Source organism: Mixophyes fleayi, chromosome 6 (assembly GCF_038048845.1).
Source record: "Mixophyes fleayi isolate aMixFle1 chromosome 6, aMixFle1.hap1, whole genome shotgun sequence".
Lineage (NCBI taxonomy): Eukaryota > Metazoa > Chordata > Amphibia > Anura > Limnodynastidae > Mixophyes > Mixophyes fleayi.
This window is the reverse complement of record NC_134407.1, coordinates 204,640,445-204,656,628: the sequence shown is the minus strand read 5'-3', so window position 1 is coordinate 204,656,628 and position 16,184 is coordinate 204,640,445. Positions and strand designations below refer to the sequence as shown.

At 41.2% G+C, this 16,184-nt stretch overlaps 1 protein-coding gene across 1 annotated transcript in view; it reads right to left on the bottom strand.

Annotated features, from left to right (window-relative positions):
- Positions 1 to 16,184, bottom strand: part of DNAH9 (dynein axonemal heavy chain 9) — a 215,430-nt gene that overhangs the window by 51,996 nt on the left and 147,250 nt on the right. Inside the window, exons 49-52 of the mRNA XM_075178154.1 lie at positions 12,486 to 12,746; positions 10,504 to 10,929; positions 9,571 to 9,690; positions 2,606 to 2,794 (exon numbers count right to left, since the gene is read on the bottom strand). Coding sequence (XP_075034255.1) covers positions 2,606 to 2,794; positions 9,571 to 9,690; positions 10,504 to 10,929; positions 12,486 to 12,746 — 996 coding nt within the window. The remainder of the gene's footprint in view (positions 1 to 2,605; positions 2,795 to 9,570; positions 9,691 to 10,503; positions 10,930 to 12,485; positions 12,747 to 16,184) is intronic.

The following is a 16,184-nucleotide window of genomic DNA, read 5'->3' as shown; positions in this document are numbered from 1 at the left end:
TGTCACTTAAAAGAAAAAAATGTGCAGCAAAAATTTGTCTAATCCTTGTCCCTTTTACTGAGAGAAATAAAAGATATATCACACTCAGCATGCAGCTTTTTTTAATCTCTTTCTTTTCAACAGCCCCATTTTCCATATATCCATTGTCTCTCTCCTACCACGTTGACAAAATGCAGAAAATGCTTAAATATAATACTAAGAATATTGCTTATGAGTCGGGCATTTTATTGGGACCTGAGTACACTTTACACCATTAAACAGTTCGACTTTGTTTAATGATGCAAGAGTGATTTAATGTAAATAACCTTAATTTAACTAACAGTAACATGAGTAAGATCAATGTTTTTCGATTCATTTCACTACAGCCAGAGCATTTATTGTATTAATTTTTCACGTCCATGTGTAAATAGTTTTAAAATGGGCAGGGAAAGATAGCCTTTAGCCAGTCACATCATCAAGTTGACATCAGCACAGAGTATTTCAGGATATATGTTTGCTTATTTTGTGGAGGATGACAGTGGTTTGTCCAATTGTTTTTGTGAGAGGAGGGCTACATGTGGCAGGGGCACATGATGTGAGGAGGGGACCGGAGGGAGATGCAGGAAACCAACGGATGAACAATAGACAGTGGAAGCAGAAGGGCTCCCCAAAAAGTGAGCAGTGATGGGATTTTTTTTTAACAAAATGAGTAAAGGCCATTTGTCATAGATCAGAACTCATTGAGGTGTCCGTGAAAGGCTTTTGTCATAGATCAGAACTCATTGAGGTGTACGTGAAAGGCTTTTGTCATAGATCAGAACTCATTGAGGTGTATGTGAAAGGCTTCAGTACCTAACAAGTTTCTATTTTTGAGCCAGGTTGGAAAGCAGACTATCAGAACGGGTATTAGATTCTGTAATGCTACACTTGATTAATACACTGCAGCATGACCCCTGGCAGTGAGACTGAGATTGACCTCTCAATTCTGTCCTATTCCTTTCATGCATAATCAACAACAACATGCCATGGAATCATCTCATTCTTTCCTGGTGATTGGCTGTACAGATATCATTGTCCCAGCATGACCCTCACAAGCAAAGCATTATCTGGAAACCCTGCTTACTCCTACACTATTGTAAATGAAGTCAATATGGCAGAATGCTCCAGTACCGCACAGCGGACAAGCAGTCTCTCTATTGCAGATTTTTCATTTCAAGTTCCTTGTTAAAAAGTTGCAAAGAACAAGGTCATTCAAATGTGACATTTTATAGACTATATTACCGGAGTCAAATATTGCCATGGAAATGTTTTCCACTTTATGCATCATTTGCAAATGTAATAATATATACACAAACCTCTATATTATATAATACATATATATCAGGTATAAGATTACTAGCTGATGCAGGCAATGTTTCAGACACAGTAGGGATCAAACAACTTACCACAAGCTGGTGATAGGTAGAGAGGAAATGAAATATCAAAGTACCCCGCAGCAGTAGTGCCAAGGCTCCCCTCACCAGTAGTGCCAAAGTAGTGTCAAGGCTCCTCTCAGCAGTAGTTAAAAGGCTCCTCTCAATTTTAGTGCCAAGGCACCCTCAGCTGTAGTGTCAAGGCTCCCCTCAGCGGTAGTGCCAAGGCTCCCCTCAGCGGTAGTGCTAAGGCTCCCTTCAGCGGTAGTGCCAAGGCTCCCCTCAGAGCTAGTGCCAAGGCTCCCCTCACCAGTAGTGCCAAGGTAGTGTCAAGGCTTCTCTCAGCGGTAGTGAAAAGGCTCCTCTTAATTTTAGTGCCAAGGCACCCTCAGCGGTAGTGCCAAGGCTCCCCTCAGAGGTAGTGCCAAGGCTCCCCTCAGAGGTAGTGCCAAGGCTCCCCTCAGAGGTAGTGCCAAGGCTCCCCTCAGCAATAGTGAAGATGAGTGTTGTCACATGACCATAAAAGTTTCACGCTTAATAGACTGGAATTGTAAAAATATCAAGTACCACCTACGCATAGGATTAATGCTTTAAAATATACTTGAATAAACAAACACGTATACGACACGCTGTGGATTTCAACTACTACTCTCATTTTTATGCATGATGGCCAACACTAAGTAGTTACATTTATTGCACTTAATGCAGTGAAAAGTAATAGTGGCTTTAAAAATCCAATATATCTAGGGAGAAAAGAGGGAACTATGCATGCTCAGAGGTGTGTCCTTAATGCAGCTTTTCCAGGAATGGTATAACACCTGCAGCTTTTCCAGGAATGGTATAACACCTGCAGCTTTTCCAGGAATGGTAGGACACCAGCAGCTTTTCCAGGAATGGTGTAACACCTGCAGCTTTTCCAGGAATGGTAGGACACCAGCAGCTTTTCCAGGAATGGTGTAACACCTGTACACCTGTAGCTACAATTCAAGTTGTTGTTTCTTCAAGGACATTTTCTCTGCATTACTTCTGTGCACAGATGTTACCTTTCTTTTGTGTTATCAGAAAACTAAAACTATTAAAAAGTGTATCTGCTGCATGGACGAACAGGTGGCCATCAGCAATGTCCCACTTTATTAGACTGTTGTTTAGAAGCAGGACTGGTCAGGAAAAGAATACGGACATATAATCTCAGATAGGCTGTCACATGAACTTACTTTAAGCTGCCCAAGGTATGGTTTCCAGGTCCTATCCATGAGGTCTTGTCTGTACTTCTTGGTGAAGTAGCCGAGGTAGGAGACAAAGGCGGTGATCAGCAGAACATCTCCACACAATGTGCTCTCCTGGACCTTGAAGCTCCTGACTGCTTCAGCCCATCTCACATTTTCTGAGGCAAGTCCTCCAACCTACAGATGTCCATTGTGAAAAAAATGTAATTAGATATGGTTCATGGTACTATTCCAAAACTCAATTTCTAGCACCTATCTACCTACCACAATAACCAAAACTAATTCACCTTCCCCAGAAACAGTACCACCAGCATTTATATAGCTACCCCAACAGCCAACACATATTTACCTACCTTATTATTAGAAAAGCTCAAATAATTCGAACCGGTTCAAAATTCAATCAAGATTGGCTCAGGTCAAGATCCAGGTGCCTGGTTCATAAAGGATCTTAACTTAAGAAACTTCTTATTTAAGTCTCCTGGACAAAACCATGTTACAATGCAAGGGGTACAAATTAGTATTCTGTTTGCATGGTTTTGTCCAGGAGACTTAAATAAGAAGTTTCTTAAGTTAAGATCCTTAATGAATCAGACCCCAGGGTCTTAAACATGTTAAAGTAAGCTATAAAATGCTTCCCTGTTCAAGCTAAAATGGCTTCACAGCGAAAATTACTGTGTTACCTTGTTGAACCGGCTAGATCATGGTAAAACCTGTTCCCTTTGTTTAAAGTTAGCTTGAATCCTTTAATCTATCTAAAGTTCGACAGTTTCTGGCGTAGTTTAAAACTTCAAAGCCAATTTGATGAACCAGTTCGAGATCCTCTTTTAAATAAGTTCAGGCCTCTCTACCCATTATCTAAATAACTAATATAATTCTGCTTACTTCAACCATTGATACATATTTCTCTCTCCCAATATCCGAACCATCAACACATATAAACCAAAGATAACATCCCAATCATTAACACAATCTGCTTAATAAAACATCCAGCCACAACACATACATAGTCCCACAATGTGTCCACCAACACATATCTACCTACCCTAATATCCCAACCAACAAAGGTCTACCTACCACAATGTTCCGAGCTCATATCAAGTTGACCTACCAAAAAACTTCATGTGTACCTATCCCAACACCAAAACCATCAACACATTATATTTAATGGCCATAAAGGTCAGCCAAAGGCACATGGCCAGCCAAAATACTCAGGTAGGCTGTGGCATTTAAACAATGCTCAGCTGGTTTTATGCAGTCAAATGTTTGTCAAGAAACCATTTCTCACATCATTACGCCACCATCACAGTTGACACAGGGCAGGGTGGATGTATGGATTCATGTTTACCCCAAATTCCAACCCTACCATCTGCATGTCACAGCAGAAATCGAGATGCACCAGATCATGCAATGTATTCCAATATGAAAGATTTAAATAACATATCTTGAGCTCTTAAAACCCAAATGTGAATATATACTATCAAACAACTGACAAAATAAATCAAAATGTCTGTTCCTTGTCGCATACCCAATCAAGGGTGCCACTCCTTGCAAAAAACAAACCAGTTAAATACTAAACCAGGTGCGCCAAGGAAACCATCCGTAGTAAAAAAAGAAAGGAAAATAAAATAAAAAAATTTGGGCTTTGTCTAAAATGCAAATAGTATTTTATTACAATCAATATAAATAATAATATATAAAACTCAAATAAACCATCAACAGTGGAATAGTATAAAAACTGCCTCTAAGAGGATATCTATATGTATAGTAGTATGCATGTCTGCAAATGCAGACATAACAATAATTTTAGATAATAAACATTTAGAATAGAGTCTTCAATCTGGAGACTAACGAAACAAAGTGTTTTTCCAGTATACTTTGTAAACAAATAATCAAAAATCCTTTTTAACATTTTTTTTTTCTCTGCGGTGCTGCTACAGTGCAGCACCGCATCTTAGTGTGTGTCCTGCTTCCGGCTCCGGCAGCGCTGTGATGTTGCCAGTGAGAGGAGCCACGATCAAGCAAAGAAGCGAGAAAAGAAGCATAGAAGGTAAGTACAGACTACAGAAAGAGGGGGAGGGGAAACAGAAAGAGTGGGCCACTGAAGAAGAAGGGGGGCAGAAAGAGACGGCTACAGAAAAATGAGGGCGGGGCAGAAAGAGAGGGCTACAGAAAAATGAGGGCGGGGCAGAAAGAGAGGGCTACAGAAAAATGAGGGCGGGGCAGAAAGAGAGGGCTACAGAAAAATGAGGGCGGGGCAGAAAGAGGGGGCTACAGAAAAATGAGGGGGGCAGGAAGAGAGGGCTACAGAAAAATGAGGGGGGCAGAAAGAGAGGGCTACAGAAAAATGAGGGGGGGCAGAAAGAAAGGGCTACAGAAAAATGAGTGGGGCAGAAAGAGAGGGCTACAGAAAAATGAGGGGGGCAGAAAGAGAGGGCTACAGAAAAATGAGTGGGGCAGAAAGAGAGGGCTACAGAAAAATGAGAGGGGGCAGAAAGAGAGGGCTACAGAAAAATGAGGGGGCAGAAAGAGAGGGCTACAGAAAAATGAGGGGGGCAGAAAGAGGTGAGTTTCTTACAAAAAAAGGCACTGTATATATACTGTGTATATATATATATATATATATATATATATATATATATATATATATATATATGTATGTATGTATATATGCACGCATACACTGTGGGTATATGTACAATATTACAACACAGAAGACAACTGCCTATTTGCCTACTTGTATGGATAAGTTCAACCTTTGGTGGATTTATTTCCAGTGACTGCAGCTGAGTTAAGTTAAGAAAATCTTTAGCGACTTGCAAACTGAGACACTGACATCTGTGTTACAGTGGCAAACATAATTAATTAATCTTTGTCAGGAACAGTTTAACAGTGACAGAAGAACTCTCACCCTTCATTAATAACTGTCTTGGTGATAGAAATCAAGATTAAACAAATTTCAACAACAAAATATGGTTGACACACTTCACTCGATAGAGAGGAACACCTACCCGACATCCGCTTAATGAAAAACGTCATGAAGACACTACGTGAGAAAGACATGGATTACAGCAATGTCAAGGTCAGATGGGGGGTGTGTATGAGGGATGTAATGTCTAAAGAGAAAAATACCAAACATAAAGGGCCGGATGCTGAGTTGGTTGTACTCCTGTTTGCGTAGCTTAGAATCTCCAAATTTGCACTGCGCATGCCCACAAATATATGTCTGGCAGTAGTGATATCAATGCGGGTACCTGATGGCAGGCGATTATAATGGTAGCCAACTCTAGCGAGCCGCATCTTATTGGCTGACTGCGACTTCCCATCAGAGGCTTATAGGTGCTTTCTTCATTGATCGTGCCAATATTATATTATTTTGTGAGCATATTGTAGCAAGATTTTCTTTTATTCTTACACGAGAAGCTTTATAACAGATGTATTCAAGATATTTTTTATTGTATTCCAAACTAATAGCAAATGTGCATTCTACTATAAAAACCAAAGTTTAAAAAATGGGGCGTAAATGTATCTGCTGGATGCCTCCGTAAACTTCCAGCAAATACTAATTGTGCAGAGCTGCACGCATCTTGCTATTTGTTTAACTTTGCATATTCACATAATTGCATTTTTTGTTCGCGCTTTATACATTTTTGGACGCAAATGCGTTCAAACTCCACATCTGGCCCATAACGTATTACATTTCTAGAACAGCATGGTGGTATAAAATCAGGGAGTGATACTTCATTGAACTAAACTACAGTATAGAGGCTTTATAAAATAAATGTTGACACTACCTATTCACTATGAAAAGGTATCTTATAAATGTCACATGTATATATGTAACCACTTTATAAAAGGTTTAACATCGTTTTGTACCACAGACTGGAATAAAGACATTTTCAAATTTAGAGGGATATTATGGGGGAGGGGAGGGGGAAATAAGCCATAAAAAATGAATAACAAAAAAAGCTTGAATATGCTCTTCAATACATTATTATTTCAGTGAAGCTGTTCCTATACCACTTCACATGGAAAACTCTCTCTGTATGTAGGGTTCTGTCTCAGTGTTCTCTATGTACAAATTGGGAAAAGTAATGACTCCAAGAACTGTCATGCAAATGGTAATTCAGATATGCAGTTAACACAGCGCACAAGCAATATCTTATTACAGCACTAGACTGTGAGCTCTTCGGGAAATTACCTGGTCCTTATACTTTAGATAGTAATGTATTCCGGAGATGTAATGTCATGTGACCATTTCTGCGCGTGGTAACATGCCAAGATGGAGCCCGAAACCCTACACCTTTTGATAGGACGATCCAAGTGGGTTGCAGGTTAGGCACAGAAATGTACTCGTATTTCATGAAATCAGATTTTGTGATGCAAGATGACATTTAAATAAGCTTCAAAGTGGTGGCAATTGGCATTTAGTAGCTGTTCCCAGTTCAGCGAGTGAACTTCAAAGGTGGTGGAGAACGCATGTTGGCCACTGCGTTCAATGGAACGACTTTTGGACTATGCAGTAAAAGTGCACTTATATGCAAATTAGCAGTTAAATCTATAAATGTACACATCTGAAGCATAAGATAAAATCAGTACTGATGCCCCCTAACATGCCCAGTCTATGACGTGCACAGGCCAAAAAATTGTTGCCCACCCGAGTAGGCGTTTTTTAACAAAATCTATGGCCTGCACATGAAATTATGTTGTGGTTTGTAAAGGACTCTTGCAAGCCAGTATACTATAATGGTTGTCATTACAGCACCAGCAATGACAACTATTACAGCTCCTACGGAATGTATCAGGCCAGTGTAGGTGAGATAATATTCATCACCCCAGTGTGGCACGTTAATACACTTTACATGAAGTCTTGATTGATAGGATACTGAGCAGAAATCCATAAACATCACAATCCCATACGATGTATCATTTTACAGACAAGGCTGAGGCTTAAAATTCATTTAAATTGATGGCGTCCTACACATAACCCATGAAAGGTCGCATTTTGTTTGCCAGTATTTTTTCATTATATTGTATTTTTTTTACATTTAGGCCAAAGGTCTGTTTAGTATTTTATTTTACACTGTAATTTAGTAACAGCTCAGGCAGGTCTGTTGTACTTGAATTGTTTTATGTCTTCAGCTACAAAAGATAATGAAATTTTGGGTGAAGAGTTAGGTGGTGATGAATTATAATGCCAAGTTTAGGCAAGGTGAATAGCTATTCGCTCTCGGAAAAAGAATCTACAGTAACCAATATTTATTTTACAGAATTTCACCGTGATCATTTTTTTTATTAGGTAACCCGGCCTCACTCCCCTGAAACTTGCTTTATAAATTGGTGAAAACACAAGGTCCGGATCCTCCACTGTTCCGTAGAACACTCACTTGCGCCTCTATTGTAAATGGTCTCTCTCTAGCGGTGGTAATTGTGTTAACGGGGACGAGAACCCTGACATGATTTACACCTCCACTAAAATGACGATTCCTGAAAAAGAAGAAGGCAATTTAAGCAGACTTACCTTAAACCCAAAGATCCAGCTCTCCGATGGCAGACAGACAGACAGTGGCAATGTTTGGACCCCTCAGGCTTACTGTTTAAACAGTAAGCCTGAGGGGTCCAAACATTGCACTTTAAATTAACATGAATGAACGGCGCACTGACCGTCCAAGTGAAGTGGCGGACAGCTGCCTAATCGCAATGACTAGTTGTCTGCAGGCGATGCCGTCAGGAGAGATGGATCTTCGGGTTTAAGGTAAGTCTGCTTAAATTGCCTTTTTCTATTTCAGGAATCGTCATTTTAGTGGAGGTGTAAATCGTGTCGTGGGTTCTCGCCCCCGTTAACACGTACCCAACCCCTCTCTAGGACATCCTGGAGGCCTATAAAGGAATAAAGCATTCATTGAAAGATGAAGAATGGTTGACCTGCCTTGGTGGCACCCATCCAATCAGTTTTTTATCGCTTTTGCACCAGGCCCAGAATTCATTTAAATATCTTTAGGGTGTTACACACCGAAGAAGGACTAAAGTGGGACATGGGCTTTTTTTTTTTAGAAACTGTGATTGTCCCACAAGTGGGGACCCTGTTCTGCCAGTCTGGGGAAGTGGTTTGAGCTACAAAGAAAACAAATTTGCTCAAGTTGTCTTTAAAGGGGTTGTAACAACCTGCTGATTAACATTTATTAAGTAAGCTGTTTAGCATTAATAAAATATTTTATTGGATTTTGCAATATCTACCATTTTTGGTATATTAGAATTAGCCAGTTCCTCACACCTTTGAAAACTCCCCGAGCTATTTTGCCTGGTATTTAGATAAACAAGGCTGTCTGGTGGAATATTTGAAACCTTCAAGGCAGCCAACTGAATGGAAAACTTAAATCAACACAGGGTGGTTCCAGCTGATTGTTTTGCTCTACAACATCTGCTGAGCTGATCAGCTGATCACATAGCCAGGAAAGTGTAATACTGGAACATCACAGTGTGCGGAGTTCTCTTACAATACAACCAGCAGCCATTGCAGTGTTTCAGGGACGTGAGAACTGAATATTTGCCATTTCAATCTAACTCTTTTTGATTTAACAAATATCAGAAAAATAAGGTAGAGGCATGATAGAAAAACATGTTACATCTCTTGAGCTGTATTGCCTTTATATACTAAAAAAAAAACTTATCAACACAATCTCAGAACTACAAATTGGGGTAAACCATCTCATATAATGATTATGGTGGAGGTCAGACTAACTTAATACTTGAACATGGACATGAAGCACCTTCCATGAAGTGAAAAACTCAACCCATAATCTTACAGTAGCCCAACAGCACAGAATTTGCAAAATCACCCTGGAATGAAGCTGTCACCTGGACAAACCAAAGATGTGGAAAAATATTTTACACTGTTTGTGGCACCGCTTTGGAACCATGGCGGTGTCCTCTATAATTTAATGTCTTAGACTTACCAGACGGTTGGCGAGGGAGATGGTCAGAGCGGTAGCATCAGCTTCCTGTTGACATTTCAGCTTATCTGCAGTGGCTTTCTCAAACTTTGCGGTCAGCAGGCCAAGGTTTTCGTTCAGAAGCTATAAAGTAACGATGTTCCGTTAGAATATGCTGACCTACGTCACACAGGCTCATGGGTGTGCCTACAATTAGGCAAGATGTCTTCGACACCGTGTTTTGAAAGGGGGGCTGCAAAATGAATCTAACAGTCTCTACGTGGTTTGTAGATCTAATAATGCTTAAAATATAATAAAGTTGTATTTTAAATTGCACAGAACTCGTGCAAACATTCATGGTACTTTGTATAGGTTATAAGACGGGTACTATTTCAGATGTTGCCTTCGGTAGCAGATTAGCTAGACTCAACTCTGTTCAGGCTCTGGCCATGCCCAATATTACTTTGCATTGACTTGATGTAAAGGTTCACTAAACTTAATATATAGTAATACGGAAAGTCATTTTGTGATTTCATTTCATTTCTGTAGAACTTCCAATACTATGATTTAAAGGGGTTTTCCACTATTGGATTATAATAAATTGGCTTGTATGTAGCATTCTATAACTTCCACTTAAAAGCTTTGCCTTTATTGTCCTGGTATACAACTGTATCTAATTCAGAGTGAATTGTCTTATATCCCAGACAATAAAAAAACTAGACACCACAAATATGTGGCAGGAAAGTACACAAGGCTACAATGAAAAGGTTAAATATTTAGTAAAACTTGCAGAAGGGCACATACAAGCCAATAAGTGAAAGCTACCCGAAGGTGGAAACCACATTTAACACAATGACATGATATTTACAATACCTCCATGTCGATATTGTGAGTTGGTGTAGGATTTGTTTTTCATACATTGGTTACATGTCCAATGTTATCTGGAAAGTAACTTACAGCAATTTTTGATTTGATGGTGGCCAGTTTCTCTTCTGCAGCTTCTAGCTCTGCATTCGCCTTATTCAGGGCTTGTCGTTTTGGCTCCACCTCACAGTAGACCTCAAAGAACTTGACAATGTTGACAACCCAAGAGCAGAGCCCAGCGGCGGCTAGAGATTTGGAAGCGATGAATTCTGGATTGAACCCTGGGTCATTCAAGTAGGGCTGAATGGCTTTTATGCAGTTTTCGTGAATGTTCTCCTTTTTGAAATGTACCAGGGTGTCTAAGAAACTGTCCACTTTGCCCATGACCACTTTGGCATTCTTCCAGCTCCTGTCCTTGGGGACTTTACCACCAGGGGCTGTGAGGACCATGACAGCTGCTGTGACGTTGGTGACCGCTACGGGTGGGGAGCCGAAAGACTTCAGCTCAGTGAGGTTGTTCTGGAAAGGAAAATACAAGCTCAGATCAGCTCTGTCTTCTACAAGTACCTAAGACAACGTGCTTGTCACCAGATAACACAAGGGGGTGCCCACAATTTAAGGGGCTCAAGTATGAGTTGGACGTATTTGCACCTCAAGCGTAAGCAGTAAAATAGGAACGTAACAGGAATATTTTAAAAAGCGTATTTCCATGCATATGTCCAGTCGGGTGCATCACACAATGCGCCCAGCTGTACATTAGTAGCCTATGCTTCAGGTTTTCTTCGGGAGTAACAAGTGTGCCCCACAAAATTATAAAGAAAGCATGGACTTGTGGCTAAAGTACACAACAGAACAAAGTAATGAAGTGTCAAATGCACAACAGACACCGCTATTAATAAATCTGAGTGCCATTTACCATATCAAATGTATTTAAAATACAAACCTATCTTGTTTTCCAATTTAAAAATGAAATTGGAATCTTCTTTCCTTCCGAAGTCCAAAAGGAAAAGAGGATTTTTATACTTCTGTTAAATCCATTTCTCTGATTCCATTTGGGGTGACACTGCTACCTTGGGGTATAGAGGGCACGTGCTGGAGTAGGCACTTAGTTTGAATTAGTTGGAACGATTCTAATGGAATCTCATCTTCTATAACCCTCGGCCAACGGAACTTTAACTTCTATTAAAGTGCCCATGTCATTTGAGCAGCGTGTAAAATGGTCTTGTTTTTTTACTAGTATGTGCTGTAGCAGTGTTTTTTTATGAAAATGCTGATATAGATTGGGGTGTGTCTTAGGCGAGCTCTATGTCCTAAGGTAGCAGTGTCCCCCAAAGTGGCATAAAGATAAATACCAATTAAGTAATGCAAACAGACAGCCACGGTGGCCAGCACTTCTGCCTCGCAGCGCTGGGGTCATGAGTTCAATTCCCGACCATGGCCTTATCTGTGTGGAGTTTGTATGTTCTCCCCGTGGGTTTCCTCTGGGCGCTTCGGTTTCCTCCCACCCTCAACAAACATACTAGTAGGTTAATTGGCTGCTATCAAAAAATTGACCCTAGTTTCTCTTTCTCTCTGTATGTTAGGGAATTTAGACTGTAAGCTCCAATGGGGCAGGGACTGATGTGAGTGAGTTTTCTGTACAGTGCTGCGGAATTAGTGGCGCTATATAAATAAATGGTGATGATGATGATGATGAGTTCATATAATATAGCAGACACACTAAGGAATTAAGTGAAAGGGTCAAGATGCAATCAGCTAATTAGAAGGGGCTAGCTCGTTAGCTTTGGCAAGTTGTACCATCCTAGGTATACGTAGGCATTCAGGCCTTCCTCAGTCGAAATTACTTGAACATGCCCTTACTGTACTTGGCCAACAAATGCCCACTTTTTCCCTCTCCTAAACATAGGGAGTTGTAAGTGTAAGATGTGTTAAAATCTGCATAAAGACGTACACGTATGCACATGCGGTGTACGGAGAAAAACAACAACAGACGTAGGTCCAAATCTTCAAGAGCGAGGACAACAAGAACCTAGAACCCCGTGCTCTGCTCCACATTTACCAGTTACAAGATGTACCTTGTTGAGGGTATTCAGAGCTTCCTTTGCTGCTATTAAAGCTGGTTCTGCTTTGGCCAAGTCCGTTTCGCAGTCTCTCTGCTTCTTCCCGACCTCCTCTGCAATCACAGCAACTTTCCTCTCTTCCTCGTCGGCCACGGCTTTCTCTCTACCCACCTTCTCCGTTTCCACACCGACCACCTGAATGAGTTTATCGGCGTCTTCATTCTTCTGCTTTAGCTCCACCTCCTGCGCTGCCAGTTTGGCTTTTAGGTCATCCACCTATCCCAAGAAGAAATTGTTACACGTTATATAGACAGCTTAAAAGATATTAAAACATAATGTTTTCTGTGATACGTATTAAAGAATGGTAAAAGGAAAATCTACACATTATTTAACAGTAAACAGGTGCGCCTGATATTTCTAAAATAACGTGTTGGTTTATATGTATACATGTTGTAGCTTGTTTGAGCATATTTTGCTGTCATTAATGCTCAAGAAATGGTAGACTGAAACATTGCTGCTGTTTTATGAGGTCATGTATCAACATTTGTGTGATTGCGCCTGTTAATACGGGAAGCACAGGATTTAGCGTGCCAATATCACGATAACGGGTGGTACAAAAGTTTGCTCGTTCTGATGTGAGGAGCTGGGATATTTGGACATTTCAAGCTAAATGTGGGATAGGTGCATGAATGCTCCTCATATTGTACCCACAAAAATGAGGATTTGTATTACAGAACAAGAATTATAAAAGAGCTTCAGGGATCTTTCTCGATTTAATGGGTGCTTGTTGACCCTTATTAGCCCAAACCTGATCTTTGAGCATCCTCATAGATCTCGGTAATTGTAAGCCTGCCTATACTTATTCCTACATATGCTATGTAAGCAGGTTTACATTGGGCAAATGTAAGATATAGTTACACCCATGTTTTAAAACATTTGTTTTGATACTGAAATATGCTTTTGCTATTAGGTGTGAATAAATATTCAAATAAAGCATGTACAACTCTCCTTCTCTAGCTAGTCCTGGCGACCATCATCATCAGCTTCACCTGCCCTTGGGCACACGCAATTGACACGCCTTGGATCTACGTATATGCGTCTCTGTGGTGGTCTGCATAGATGTGTCCATGGGGTGTCCGGGGTGTGCCCAGGCACATCTGAATGCAGAGGTGACCCAAGTCACATGCAGTTCTTTGCAATTTAAAATGTGTCTCTCAGACGGGAGCAGAACAGAGCGGCAGGTACCCAAGTTACCTGCTCCCAATATGACTGCAGACTGACCCTGAGAAGCCGACTTCCATGTCACACTGGAGAGGGAGGAGAGAATGAAGTGTGATTTCCCAACTTCCTCTGCACGGTCTACAGCGGTAAAGGTAAGTGAGGAGGTGTGAGAGGTCTGTACGGGGCATGTGGAGAGGTCGGAGGGGTATAATGGCCATTTGTGACTTTATTTTTATCCCCACTTCAACATTTCCATACAGCGACTGTGGATATGGTAGCAGCATGAATATTAATAGTCCTTTGAACACTCCTCCACCGGACACAGCAGCAAGGTAGGTAGCTGATGAGTACAGTACTGTGAATATTTTGGCAATGTCCAATATTTTCACGGCCCCTGCAGTGCTAGACACACCCCCTCCGTGACACAGAATATCCCTCACTAGATTTCCCTGGGTACACACCCTAAAGAAATGTGCTGCACACGCCTATTTTGGTATGCATCTGTTCACAATTAAGTGAACAAGCCCTTTATGTACTCGCCCCACGTTAGACCGCCCCTTCTCTCCCTGTCCCGCCCCTCCAGCCGCAAGTGGTTGCAAGTGTCAGATTTGCGCAAATCTGCTCTGTGTGTGGCAGTGTCAGGCTCAGTTCCCGCAGTGATGCTGCTGCTGGGGACGGACGCCCGACTCTATCAGGCCGCGTTCCTTTTTCTAGCAACGGGATGCACTGTTTCCGGCCGTCTGCACGCATACGCCTATCCAGAGCAGGCTTTATCACGCTCCAATCAGGAGCGCCCTGCCTCTAATTAAACCCGCCTCTGACACCACTAGGGTGCCAGAGTATTAGGCTCACACCTCATCTCCAGCGTTTGTTCCAGTCTTCTGTTTCTAGTATGCTGCTGACTCGGCTTGTTACTGACTACTCTCTGGATCCTGATTTGGCACTGACTCTGCTCTCCTGGTACTACTCAGCTCCCCTGACTACTCTTTGGCTACTGACTCGGTGCTGCATCGTCCTTCTGGTTTCGACCTCGGCCTGTCTGACTATCCGCTATTCACCTATCTCGTTGGTGACTGTCTTGGAGAAGCGTGACCTGCACACCCTCTGCAGCCAAGTCCATACCTCACTGCAGGGGTACCTGGTGAATACCAAGGGTGCGTTCGCTCCGCGCCTCCCTGCTCAGTCATGTCAACACCAGCAGATAGCCTCCATCACACTTCCATTGTGACAGGCAGGTTTCGTGTATTTTACACTACCCACAATACCTATGTGAGCAGAATGTAAGTAGAAAAATAAATACGCTATAATTACTTAAGGAGGTGGTCCAAAAGTGACAGCTGGACGGCATTTTTCAATGTGTACTTTCCGACCGGGGCCGACAAGCTAGCAAATCTTTACGCAATATTTTGGCAGAGACGCACTTACCAAAAATTTAATTTGGGTATACACTAACTAAAGGCGCTGCACATCTGCATATTCTGATGTTAGTAAATGGCCTCTGATGACTGATGAACATTCCCCTGTGAAGAACTTTCAAAATGTGATGCAGCACAATAAAGATGAGCCTGCTTACTGGATACATACAGGCCCAGGCTATTGACTTTGGTCTAATATGTTTGTATCAATGTAGTCACAAAAGTGGACAGGTCACTGCCTCTCTGAAGAGCAGCACACCTTTGTCTCCTGAAATAATCTGTGCTGATGATCTGATTGGCTAAGAGGAGATGAAGAGTGATAATACAAAAGAGCCCCAATCCTTACGGAGTGCATCTTACATTTTGGCATTCCATACGACGGAAACATAGAATTAATGGCAGATAAGAACTTACAGGTCTAGTATTCTCTTTTTTGGAGGGGGTTGTTTTTGTGTTTCTTTTTTTTCTATGCCTTAGCTGCTGAGAGACTATTCAATTTTATGCTACCTTTTATGTTACCTGTCTTTCTTTCCCTATTATTTTTAAAAATACTGCCTGAACCCTATTACTACCGTTGATATATTTGGATGCGTCTATCATATCACCTCTGTCCCTTCTCTCCTCTAAGCTCTGCATGTTCGGCTCTTGAAGGGACACATTTTGTTACAAAGCCTGTGCATTATTTTAGTATCCCTTTTTTGAAATATTTCTATTTTCTTAAAGGATTTTTGGAGATAGGGGCCCCAGAACTGAACATTGTACTCAAAGCTCTTTCTGGTAATACCTCTCCCTGCGCACCCAAGTATTCTACAGGATTTTACCAGGACCTGTGTACCTTTATACGGGCTAAACTGAAACTACATTTTCAAGGTCACTTTCTTCTGTTGTTGTTGACATTACTTCGCTATTGATTCTGAACTTGATTTTTGTGTTCTATAGACATTATTCCATGTAGAACACAGATAACATCACTCATGAATACAAGAAATAAATAAATGGAACAAAACTAATGTCAGAACTCATCATCTGAGCTTATGTTGCTGACTGAAACGCTCTTTCCTGTCCTTTAGACAAACCT